The sequence below is a fragment of the Acanthochromis polyacanthus genome, chromosome 17, assembly GCF_021347895.1.
Source record: "Acanthochromis polyacanthus isolate Apoly-LR-REF ecotype Palm Island chromosome 17, KAUST_Apoly_ChrSc, whole genome shotgun sequence".
In the NCBI taxonomy this organism is placed as follows: Eukaryota; Metazoa; Chordata; class Actinopteri; family Pomacentridae; genus Acanthochromis; species Acanthochromis polyacanthus.
In genome coordinates this window covers 10,123,335-10,136,563 of record NC_067129.1, presented here as the reverse complement: position 1 = coordinate 10,136,563, position 13,229 = coordinate 10,123,335, and the positions used below count along the sequence as shown (strand labels likewise).

The 13,229-nt window shown below is 41.9% G+C and overlaps 1 protein-coding gene across 1 annotated transcript in view; it reads right to left on the bottom strand.

Moving 5' to 3' along the window:
* Positions 1–12,611, bottom strand: part of fryb (furry homolog b (Drosophila)) — a 41,565-nt gene extending 28,954 nt beyond the window's left edge. Inside the window, exons 1-10 of the mRNA XM_022209064.2 lie at positions 12,209–12,611; positions 6,985–7,178; positions 5,761–5,814; positions 5,483–5,622; positions 4,652–4,742; positions 4,202–4,281; positions 3,971–4,051; positions 2,154–2,322; positions 1,725–1,817; positions 1,372–1,470 (exon numbers count right to left, since the gene is read on the bottom strand). Of these exons, the coding sequence (XP_022064756.1) occupies positions 1,372–1,470; positions 1,725–1,817; positions 2,154–2,322; positions 3,971–4,051; positions 4,202–4,281; positions 4,652–4,742; positions 5,483–5,622; positions 5,761–5,814; positions 6,985–7,178; positions 12,209–12,281 (1,074 nt within the window). The 5' untranslated portion in view covers positions 12,282–12,611. The remainder of the gene's footprint in view (positions 1–1,371; positions 1,471–1,724; positions 1,818–2,153; positions 2,323–3,970; positions 4,052–4,201; positions 4,282–4,651; positions 4,743–5,482; positions 5,623–5,760; positions 5,815–6,984; positions 7,179–12,208) is intronic.
* Between the last annotated feature and the right edge of the window lie 618 nt (positions 12,612–13,229).

The following is a 13,229-nucleotide window of genomic DNA, read 5'->3' as shown; positions in this document are numbered from 1 at the left end:
TAACACGTATTAGGCTCAAATCTTAAAGTTCAGCAGTAATTCAATGTAAATACTTTGAATATCTGCCTCTTCTTCCCTCGTGCTCCACATTAACTAATCCTTGTACAACCCCACGGCCCTTTATTGGAATCTAAATCAATCTGAGAATGACTTTTTTAAGCTTAAATTGAATTTTTCAGCTCCTGCGTTATTTACCAAGAGGCAATTGCATTATTTCAGATCCTCCCAGTGTGCTTATCAAAGAGACTGATATACAAAGAATTCTTAACAGTCCATGTACAGGAATGTGAACTTGCTGTCGAGTCAGTTCAGTCCTCCTCAAAAGCAATGTAAGTCTGCATGCTGATCATTCTTAAACAAGAATGTTTTGCTAATGATCAGCGTCAGTCCAGGTCCTCCCTTGTCATGAATGGTTTTGGAAAATTCTAGGTTTGAAACGCACATCATACACCTGTCAGTCCTTATCAAAGCCGGTATTTGTTATCTGTCTCACACCCATTTCAGTGTCTGTTCACACCGAGGCACTTAGAACGTAAAAGAATAGTAATTAAGGAAATGCACCACATTAGTGCCATTCCTGTCATTTCTGTCCATTCCGCTCTCTCTGACATCACAATTTATTGTTTGTTTAAGTGCATGTCTGTGTTCTGTTCATTTGGAAAAAAGTGGAGGTGTGCTACGCCTCGACTGCATAGGTGGCTCGAGGTATTCGGAGAATTTGACAAAGGTAGCATGCATACCGGCACTGTGGCATGTCTGCAGCCCCGTGGACACGAGTCTGTGTCACAGCGGGAGGAACCCGTGAATATATCACAAATAGCACATCAACAACAACCAGCAATAATGCAATGCAGCAGCCCGATGACACGATTCGTTATCAGACGTGTCAGTCAAACGGCTGTGGAGTGCATCCTAAAGGTGGGGCAACACTTAGAAGAAATCTAAAGGGGAATGTTGCTGTTCAGGACTACAAAAAAATCTCTGTCTTATCAAATCATTTTCAGAATTGTCTAGGAATTAGTGTCTGTATATCGAGCAGCTTTCAGCACAAATCCAACAGTTCAGAAAACACTGGAGTTGATTAGATGCTCTTTTACTGCATGCTTGTTCATGCAAGACCACTATCTTAATAAGAGAGCTGTGATGCTGATTTCTCTTCCTGTTTCCATGCTGTGGACAAATATTGCCCATCTGGCAGTGCTTCAAAAGCCAGCCCGTGCACTGCATCCTACACCCCCTGTCTCTTCCTCATGAAGAGATAAAAGCCCACATGTTGGATGGATACAGTAACAGCTTTCACCAATGGCTGATAATGGAGAGGAAATGAAGAGAGATGACCAGCGATGAAACAGAATATGGGGAGAAACTTACTAGAGAGTGCTTCTTCCTAGAGGACAGGTCCAGGGTGGTGTCATACAAACTTTCGACAAAATTCCGTAGACATGGCACGTTCACCTCATTCTTCACAGTCTAAGGGGGGTGGGGGTGGGGGGGTAATACAGAAGTTACGTTTTTAACAGAACCCATGTCCTTTTACTTGATGCACACAACAAGTTTTATATGGATTAACTCCAGATTCATATAATTTTCAAGTTATAAACATTGCATACTGTGCAGCAGTCAGACAGCCAGACTTTTTATTTAAAAGGTAAACAATAACTTAAATGTGACTCGGGCTTAATGTGCATTTGTGTTGCTCTGAGGAGGACAAGAAGTGCACTTACAGCAGCTACAGGTACAAGTATTTCCACAAAGAGTCCAGCTAATGAGTGCTTAATGTCTTTATCCTTCACTTCCAAGAAATATTGTGCACACTCCTGCAGATGGAAAGAGAGAGTCAGAGACAGCGACAGAAACAACACATGATAATTCAGTGCATGTAAGGACGCCTGCTCATGCTCCTGTTTTGTTACAGAGGAAGGAAATTAGAAGAATTCTCACACCGCAAATGGACAATAAACAAAGCACTTAACCCCTAATGTCGTCAGTGTAACTTCAGTGGACACTAAGCAGCTTCCCAGCATGAATGCATGCGGAGAAAGATTATGTCTGTGCTGTAAATGCGTGGGGAGATTCCTAAAACAGAGACTCCTTAACGTCTTCTTGACATGTAAAAAACACCGAAAGCAGTAAATGATTTCAGCTCAGTCTACCTGCATGAACTGGAAGGAAGCTTCAAAGTCTTCCACTGGGTACATTTTGATGCGGAAAAACTTCAGTCCCATAATGAGGCTGATGGTGGACTGGATGACATACGGGCTCTGCTCCTTCTGTCTGAGCTCCTTGAGCTCAGAGATGAACTTCTTCCTCACTGCTGGGAACCTGCCGAGGAAATGGTGACCAGATGTGAACAGTTGTTCTACTCTCTCGAGTTTTAGTGAATGTTTTCTGATCCAGATCTCAGCTAAGTGGTGCTACGGTGAATTACTACCAAAAGTGGCACGATTTTTGCCATCTGTGTTTATTTGCTAATGTTGCTTTTCTACGTGCCATTTTATTTGCGTGTGTACACGGGTGTGTGTTCTTGCGTGTGTGTGTTTATCTATGTACCCGCCATCCAGATAGATTTTACCAACAGCGCTCTGCAGGCCTATATTTAGAATGGCATCTGGAAGGGTGATGTGGTGGGAATATGTATGTGTGTGCTTTTTGCACATACTCTTGCATGTTTCACAGCATTTAAGTGAGTGGAAGAGTTATCAGCCTTGTGTTTAGTGCTGAGTGTTTAAATAAGACACACACAAACACTGGGATCCATAAACCAAGCTGGAAAAACATGCAGATAATGTTGAGAGTATACGCTCAGACAGTTAGTGAGTGTGTCTGCTAAACCTTTTCATAGCACCGTGTGTAAATAATGCTCCACGAATAAATACCACTGAAAGGAGTATCAGAACTCAGCTAAGAAGCTTAATCAAGTGGAAAACCCATCATCCACACAGAAGAGAGTCTACATTTGCTAAACTAGACCTCAATGTATTGACTTTGATCCATTTCTACATAGATGACCGTGTTAAATGATGTGTGTGAGCTGTGTGAAAGCAGTTACTGAGCTGCCATGTGAACCTCCACCTCACAGTAATAACCTCTTGGAAAATGGGAACAGTGTTCATCTCTCATCACACACAACATTACACAGTTGGAGGACTATCATCTAGAGTGTCATTATCCTCATGCGCAGACACACACACACACACACACACACACACACACACACACACACACACACACACACATATATATTTGCGAACACAGAACCAGACTAGCAGAATACAGAGAAGGACAGTCATTATGACATTACTTTTGTCACTTGCACTCAAGTCAAAGAGAGAGCATTTGTACCTGGCGTTTGCACTGAAAATGAGGTCAAAAGGAGGACAGGTGGTTACTGTAAGTACACATTAAATTTTCCACGCTGACAAAGTGTCCCACAGCTACAGCTTGACCTGGATTATATGTCAAACTGCATGCAAAATGTAAAAAGAAGATGCATTTTACATATTCAAATGATGGCGATGCATACTGATGCTGTGGGAATCACCACAGACAAAACTGAAACGTGTGACAAATATGAGTATCTTTTTATTGTGATTAATAGGCGAGTTTATCAACACTTATTCACAGTCAACATTAAAGATAATGGCATCATTGGGAAATTGGAGATTTGATTCTCCTCAGCTGTTACTGCTTGAAAACAACAACCACTATCCCAAATCTAGAACAACTTCAACGGACTACATCTTCAACAACTTTGAGTATTTAAATGAACCTGAGTATTGTATGTGTAAGTTAAAGAATACCTCAATACATGCAACCCTGAACAACCCACACTACAGTATTTAATAAGAAACTCAGTGACGAGAGACACTATTAACTCACTGGAGACATACACAGTTACAATGTGTACGCACACAGAAACACACGCACTGTATAAAAACTAATTTGCAACAATGAAGGGTTTTTACAGTACCTCGACTGAGCTACAACTCCCACTACTTCAGCATAGAGGTCAGCCACTATGTGCATGTTGCCTGTGTTGGGCCCCAGATACCTAGAAAGTAAATACAAACATCAGTATCAGTGTCAACCCTGTATAGTGCTGTAAAGAACTGTGGTGATAGCATACACATTTTTCAGTTATGTGAAGTTAAAAAGCTAAAATATGCATCATTAAAAGCATTCCTAGAAAGGATTTGCTTACCCCTCCTTGTATTTGAAGTGCTTAAAGGCCAGATTTATAACTTCTTGGATGAGTCCATCCAAAAGAGGATGAAGCGGAATCTGGATTGACAGAAAAAAAAGGTCATTTTATTTAGAATTTAGTCTTTCACTTGAAGTGCTGCTTTTGCTATTTTACTGACAGTCTGGGGAGCTTGGTGTATATTTAATTTTCTTGGACCCATGACCAGATCAGGAATATGCAAATGATTCTTCGGTTTAATTTAGCTAGATCTACACACTCAATGTCAAACATGAGTCAAAGAACAGCATGTTTGTTTAAAACCTTTCATAGTATTATGCATGTTATCTACATAGTGTGTTGTGTAAAGATTGAAACAAAGGCAAACAGTACTTTATCAGGGTTCTTTGTGTTTGAGGAGACATACAACATTGTGTCAAAAGAAGAATCACATCGTAAAATGAACCTCACCTGTTTCAAAACTTCTATAAGCACCAGAGAAAAGATGAAGTCTATTGCCAGATCCCTCCGTTCCAGTAAATAGTCCTTTTGTTGCTCATCACTGACACAAACAGACAGAAACAGACAAACATTATTTGTCATATGGAGGCCCAAATGCACGCTCCTGTATTTGGCAAACGATTGTAACGTATGAGACTGTGTTTTTATTAAATTTCCATTAATAAGTTAATTGTAGGCACCATCTGGTTCACTACGTAATCGTGTGTACTCAGCGTGCAGCTTGTTTGAGATTTGGCGACAAGCCCTCCAAAAGACTAACACCTTCAGTTTTTTTTTTTGTTGTAGCAGTTGTGCTTTATTTTCTCAAAAGCAATATGGCTTTATATTATAGAACTGTGAGGCAAGTTTGTAGGCTTGTATGTAAAAGTAATAAGTCTGAAAGTTGTATTTTTTTTTCAAGATCGGTTCCAAGGTATTTGTTGCATTGTTGAGTAGGACAGATGAAAAATAGAGCACCTCACTTATACACGTCTCTTTTCAGTGAAGCTATGCCTCTTTAATTTTGTGTTTTAACTTCAGCTCCTTTCTTACAAATTAAACCTATGTATAACGAGTGAATACAGACTGACTAAATGAGTCAGAGCCAACCAAATTTTATAAGCGTGCAATGAAGAAGTCCTGTCCGTTGCGATTTGTGCCGTGTTGTGCTCAGAGTTTTTTTTCCCAAAAGGACAGCGATAGGCATCACTCACATTTTTTTGTATGTGTGGGTGACAGAAATCTATTCCAATATCTCAGGCGGGTGCAAAAGATAGATGTGAACCGAGTGTGTTCTCTCACTTTTTTGACTTGGTGTTGGCCCTGGGTCGATACTCATGGGACTCGTCTTCGAGGCCGTTCTGCCTCTTGTACCAGTCAAACAGAGTCTTCAGGATGGATGGGAGGCAGTACTCTGCTAGAGAACTCATACTGCTGATCAGCTACACAGGAGTAAGGAACAGGACCAGAGGTTAGTCTTATTCACAAAATGAGTTAATGTTATGACTAGATGTGGATGACAGAGGGAAAAAAGGAGCAGAATATGTTGATGATGATGTGTCCATGTAAAGTACACACACCTGGTCGAACTGTGGGTCTTCTCCTCTCTGCAGAGATTTGTTAAGAGGCTTCTCCTGTGATCAAAGGAACAGACAGAAGGTAAAACATTTACGTCAGAAGAGACAGGTAGAATCTTTATAGCCACAACAAAATCAAAGTTCAAATTCTTCACAACTGTGAGGCAGCTAAAAGTGCCACGTCACTGTCTGAATTTGCTGAAATTCCTAATTTCTCCCCAACCTCTGTAGAGTAAAGCCAGTAAATACTGAATATATTTGAACCTATGGTGGAGGTACATTGAAAGAAAAGGAAAAGTTTGAAGTGCATTTTTTCTTGGACTGGATGCTCAGGTACTAATCGGCCCAAAATGTCAAACAAAATCACTGACTTAAAAGTCAAAATCTCTGTACCCCATTACGGCTTGTGCTCAGACATTTGAATTCATGTAAGGAGACAAACAAGTCCTCATTAAACTTCTAGTGTACAATGAGGTGAACACAGTGATATAAGGGGCATAATGGTTAAGTTACAGCACATCAGACATACTAGGTTACACCTGCAGGCTGAAAAAGAGCAAACATGTGAATCCAGCACATCTACATCGCAAAGCATTCATCTGGCTATATCAGATTTTGTGTGTGTGCAATTTTGAAAACGATTGGGCGCTTGCTGAGTAAAAGGTGCATGTTCCCAACAAGTAGAGCACCTGTCTTCCTTTCCTGCTTTTCCAGTATTGATGTAAATCATCAGAAAAGGCCCTGATTGCTAGCAAATAACGAAGAGGCTGCAGAGTTTCTCGCTGTGAGATTAAAATGTTAGCTCTGTCTCAGAAAGCAGAGGTACTAACAGTCGCTATTCAGGTTTGCAACAGGACAGCACAGTCTTTCATAGAGGTGGTTCAAATATTGCACGTGATTCTTCAAAGCGGGGTCCGCATATTTTTGCTCAAGTTGTGTCGGTTTCCAGGTGAGGTAAAATACAACCTAAAGGTGTGAATGTTTTTGCGCTGTTGGATGCTCCCTTCTTTTTGCCTAGTCCATTTAATTTGATTACAATAGATACATAAGGGTGCATTGCAGAGATCAGTTCCTCTTCACAAAATAGATTACTCATCATTTGCTGCCATAAAAGGTCATTATTGGATAAAATATTCCAAATATATACCTAAATTATGCATAACCTGAGTGAAACAGGAAAAAAATAAAGACAAAACAACATGAAACAATCAATACAAAGCCACTCACCAGAGGTTCGGCCATGATGATACGAATCTTGCGTTCAGAGAGCAAGGTGAAGTTCGCAAACAAGCTTTTTAGGACGAACTCGCCCGGCTTGCTCTCGGGGTCCACGTTGACGGGCGCCATGACGACAGGACCCTTCCTCTCTCCCAGGGTTCCACTGACTGGCGGGAGGGGCGGCTTCAGTCCCACTGGAGAGGCTGAAAACAGTTAAGAAAGGTCAATTAGTCTGAAACTGTGGCTCTCAAAGTCTGACAATGTAGCTTCTCTGAGACAAAACTGAAACCACTCCGTCCCTTTACAATCCATGTTTCTACCACTTTCTTGCTTCTGATTGGGGCGTATTAAATGCCTTCATTTTATTTCAGGGGTCGGAGAAGGTCAAGAACAAGTGTAATATGATACAGTAAGAGTTCTTCTTTTTTAGCAGGGACCATTATGCATGAGCAATCTTCGCAATGTTCCAGTTGTCAACTTTCACTGGATTACTTGATACTGAAAACATCTTCTAGTTCCGGATTCATGAGGAGTGACGAAGTAAGTTTATGGATGGTTAATCGTGACGGGCATCATAGATCACTTTCTCTGGAGCCAAATATAACTAAAAACATGGACATTACATCTGCGTGCTCAGATTTTGGATGAGTTATGACTCAGTGGAAGACCACAACTTTTGACAATCATCCTCCCTGCTTTGAGACAAAACAGCTGTGATGGAGATCCTCATGCTCCTGTGGTGCTCGCCTAAGTAAACCTTACACTATGATAAGCAAGCAGAATTCATCAATGTAAGAGACATATCATTTTATTATTTCCTCAGAGTTAAACCTCCCCAGCCTAGGCTAAATTATGTTGTCTAAGTTTGACAGGGAACACTCTCCAGGCACACAGATGGACACGCAGACATGCACTTGCACATTTTCATTTCTCCCTACTGATTGCAACATTGGAGCGACTGGGCACCATTATTGCCCATGGTAATGATGAGCAGACATAAAACGATAAAGAGCGGAGTCTAGAAAGGGGATGAGTGAGAGACGGACAATAAAGGTGGGGGCATTTCCTGTCATGCATCTCGAAGAATATTGACATGCCCTTAAAAATAGAACAAACTCATCACTGTATAGAGACAGCACTTTCCCACAACATTAGGGATGATGCAGTGCAGGAGCTTAAGCAAGACTTTGTGAAAAATGTGAATATGTTCCACTGCATTGTACCGACTATTGTCACTGAAAACGGATCACAACCAGTCAACCAGTCTAGTTTACAAAAACCCAAACACATGTCTACAAACACACTGAGAGTAGAGTATTAGCCAACAAAAGAGGCTTGTGTGACTGGAGTGAATTTTCAGAGAAGAGCAAGGTGTGAAAATGTGTTTTTCCCCAAACAAAGCAAAGCAACACTTTATCTCAGTATTGACCAGGCAAGTCTAGTGTGTGACATAACAACAACATCAGGTTTAACTCACTGCAGGGGTGAGACATAAATACTAAATCCTAGTTTCCTACACAGGACAGCCCCTTGGCCTCGTACACAGCAACCTGTTTGCATGAAACCTGAACATGCACACGATGTAAACATGTGCGCATATGAATCCACACCACTGTGCGCTTACCAAGGCCCTTGATGAAGCTGATGACACTAGCCCTGCTCCATTTAGTTGGCACTTCCATGGTGCAGACAGACAGACACAGAGACTCAGATATAGTGGGTAAAATGAGAAGTGGCAGTGGGACGGAGGAGGAACAACACCTTACAGGATTTACAAATAAAAGTATTTCCTTGCAAGAGATTAGAGGCACTTTATTATTCAACTATTCCACCATATCAGAGACTGCAGACGTCACAGTAATGTCTGGTGTCGGCACTAGGCCAGTTTAACCAAAGCTAAACGTGTAAAGCTCCATCCTTCAGAAAATGACAGACAGGTAAAGTCAAAGTTGTGAGCCTGAAGCGAGAAAGAAAACTGTCATGGCAGCAGTATTACAGCTGTATTCCTCATTCAGTCCAAATGAAACAGGAAGATATGCTGTATCCACAGACTGGAGAAGCCATAGTCAGAGTGACAGTGCCCAAGTGAAGACGACTTGATGCCTCGGAGCTGAGAGAGTTGCAATCACAGAGGACGAGATGGTGTGAAGGTGTCTTCTCAAACTAACAGAAGAGACAATAAGCGTCGGCTTATTGTGACGTGAGTGAACTCTACCAACAGGAAAAAATATATTCCACTGTCCTGCTCCAGCAGAAGTTTGGGTAGATCAGAGACTGCAGCAGGCCCCACGCTTGAGAGCTATATGAGCCTACAGGCCAACGATCAGTTTCTACTTTAACTTCTGCTCCGCCTCCGACCTGCCATCACGTCTGCGTCCAACAGTTCCCGTGACCTTGGAGTCCAAGGAGGCCATTGGAAAGAAGTACTGAAATGAAACACTTCTTTGAAAGCAGCTCTGTGGTTGTTCTTAAGTTGTCAGTAGCAGTTAAGTAAAGTTTGCTCCTTGTGGAGATCTGACCAGAAGAGTTGGGTTGGAATTTCAACACTGCTCTGAGAGAGAGCCGAGGGGAGGAGGGAGGCGCTATATATAGACCACTGGCGGTCACTCTCTTACATACCCACCACTCCCACTGACCCCGACTCACACACAAGTGCACGCACAGGCACAAACACCCATACAGGAACACATAGGTACACGTGCACAACTGTGTTAATCAGGGAAATTAGATAATCTAGCTAAACCACAAATCAAATAGCAAAAACTTCATTTAGTAAATACAAAGTTGACTCCTAGCAGAGAGAATCCATTACAGCCTCTTAGTGAGTCGAATTTATGGTTTTTGCGTGTACAAGCATGTGTTTGAAGCTTGTGCATGGACAGAAGAAATTAGAGTGGGAAGAAGAGTGTCCAATAAAGCTGTTAATATAACGCACCAGAGCACTTCCTGGGACCATCTGCATGACTCAGCATCTTAAGAGGTGATTCAGCAGATTTTATCATGTCTAGTCAATACAGGGCTACCTCGGTTCCATCACTTGTTATATCCTAAACCGTTTATTTAACATACTGCATGAGCAAGAAAGAAAGAAACTGCCAGACTAAACAGACTGATGAGAAAGAAGCAGAGCTAGTTAAAAATGGCATCATTGGAGTGTTTCTTGATTTTTGTTTCTCAAATGTATAAACCAGAGGCTTGTCTCTGACTCAAGGAGATTTTAGACGATCTAAGGCACTGATTTTGAATGTCTGAAACCGTACATTTTATTTTTTTCTGACATTTTAAAGACAAAACAAAAAAATCACTTCAGAAAATAACAGACAGATTAGTAATTTAAAAAGAAAGACACTAGTAGAGGCAAAGTAAACTTTATATTTAGATTGAAGTTTACCTTCATTCCATCACATAAGCAGACAACCATACTGAAGATGAATCATGACATTGTGCTTCCTAACACAAAATGATAGCACACATCAAAATTAATTTCAAGGTTTTAACTCGGGCATCCCAGCTGGTTTTCTTGAGTTGTAAAAACACAAATCAGTCCTGTCCGTGCTTGTACAGGCAGAACATAAGTGACTTGGATTGTGATGAGTCACTTCTATAAGCACAGACAATAAGCACAAATACACAATGACTAACCTCGACAAGACCTAGCAGAGTCAAACTTGTATGTTGTCAGAGGAGGCAGCTAACAAATTGACACTGCGAGTAAAAAATGTATTCTGGGATTTTCATAGCGTTGCTGTTGTTTTTGTTAAACTATCTCAGAGTAATCTAGATGTGAGAGATTTCAGTGCATCAAAGGAAAATCTCTGCTCGTGGATCACTGCTGAATTGACATACACAACTGAAAGCTTTGCTTAGCAAAAAATGAAAAAGTAAAGTGTTCCTGAACTATCATAACTCAAAATACAGTCCTAGTTTGCACAAGTGCCACAAACCTTACAGATATAAGTCTTTTTTTAAGCAATCAATGCCATGTTATAATCCTTAATATGATTGTTTCAAAGGGGTGACATGGACTTTTTCTTGGCTTTCAAGTCTTCTGACGGCTACCATTACCATGACCTTGGAGCAGACAAACCTACGCATCTGAATTTGGTCCTATAGCTGAACCAAGCTTGAATTTAAATGAGAGATTTATCTATCATCTTGATGCCAGTGATTTCTTTCTTTAATTACATTATAAATTGCCCAGGGGGAAACCATCAACACCTTCCATGAATTTCCTCAGTAGCCCTTACAGCAACATAACCCCTGCTGACAGTAACCTTCAAAGCAATATATGAGCTCCACACAGCTGTCCTGCTAACCACATGTCAAAACATTTTTATGATATCTAATAACTACTCACACATAAGGTGCCCACGCGTTTAGTATATGCATACATGCACAAAATGAAAACTAGCACCAGCAGTGGTCAGTCAATATATGAAAATCACTGCAGCACAACAACAGAGGGTCCTGGCTGATCTTTGCATCCTCTTGATCAGCAAGAAAACAACTAACGTGACAGTAAAAGTAAACTGCAGACAGTATGATGATGAGCCCCAGTGGGGCAGAAAGACAGTGGTGTTTTCTGTAATGTCTCAGTTATGGAGCCACTGCTGAACGGATAAGTACAATATGTCCATTTGGAAACAGTCAGTGAAGATGCTGCTGGAGACTCAAACCAGACAGTCTGAGAGTGGCATGCAGTTAGCTTCTGTTTGGTAAACACAAACCGAGGAACTGATTACGGGATTCGAGTCTTTCAGAATATAAACAGCATATAAAGTAGAGCCGACAGAATGATAACACACGTAAACAGACTGCTTCTTATTAAACAACACATTCTGGTTGAGCTCAAGCATCTACTTTTTGCTGGGCACGAAGATGATAACAAAGTCAAAGATGTTCTTCTTCATTCGCTGAGTAATGTGCTGTGTGATTAATATAGAAAACTGCTGAGGAGCCAGTTTTACCCTCAACCCCTGCAGCTGTTATCTCTTGTTCAACTTGTCTACCATTATTCCATTACGTAATATTGCCAAATATTGACAGCGTGGACCTTGCTATATTCTGCCTGTTTTTCAGTTTTCTGCACTCCTAACACGCACACAAAAATAAGCCGACTCCGTGCGCTACAGGATCTACTGAGGAATAATCAGTCCTGTTACGGGTGCAGGCTCTATCGCACGTTTGTTTGGCGTACCAGCGACAACAACTGTGATGTGTTAGCTGTACTCACTGCCTCCCAAAGACTTGAGCAGAGACTTGATGCTGATGTCAAAGAAGCCTGAATCCTGCTGGCTGGTCGCCATGGCTGCAGAGGCTATGTCGCCACGGTGACAGACAGCAGAGTGGGGACAGGACGGCAGGATGAGGCGTTGCGGACGGAGCGAGTGGGAGAAAGAGGAGAGCGCTCCGAGAGGGAAAGGCTGGGAACGAGGGAGAGAAGGATGCGGGTGGGCAGCGAGCGATGCGGATGTTGCGGCTGTCTGCTGCTGAGTGTGTGTTTGTTTGTGTGCATGCACAAGAGAGTGTGCGTGTCAGAGAGAAAGGGAAAGAGAGCGGCAGTCAGCCTTGCCTGAGCTCTATGTTGCTTTTTGCTGGCTAACACCCCCCATCCCCTCTCTGTTTTGCTCTCTCAGGACAGTGATACACAGATGTTGGTAGACGCAAGCAGCCAATCCTCTTAGAGGAAAGACAGAGAGAGAGAGAGAGAGAGAGAGAGAAAGAGTGAGAGAGAGTGAGAGGGAGGGAGAGACAAAGGGAGAGAGAGAAAGGGAGGAGGAAGAGAGAGAAAAACATACAGTAGATGGAAGTGCACAGGGGTGGCACGGAAAATAGAGGGAGGGCAGATCGGAGGGAGAAAGCTACTGAGTGATCGACAACACATAGTGAGCAGTAGACGGGCTACCGAGGCAATTAAGATGACAGAAAATAACAACAGTAATGGGATGTTTCTTCATCACTGCTGTCCAGTTCTGATTCGCATTGTGCTGAGTGAGCACGCTGTAAGCCCGCCCCGTCCAATGAGAGCCAAGGGAAGCCATGACTGACAAGCTGCACCGACAAATCCAGCCACAACTGGTCAGCAGCATCACTGCCTCACATATAACAATGCTACATAACAACTCTAAATGGATTCTGAATGTGTGTGCTGTGCATGTGTGTGATTTTTGGTCATACAAAACGATGGATTACTTGAGATCGCTGCAGAACTTTAAAAAGCATTTAACCTTTCAAAATTTTCCAAATTTGGTGTG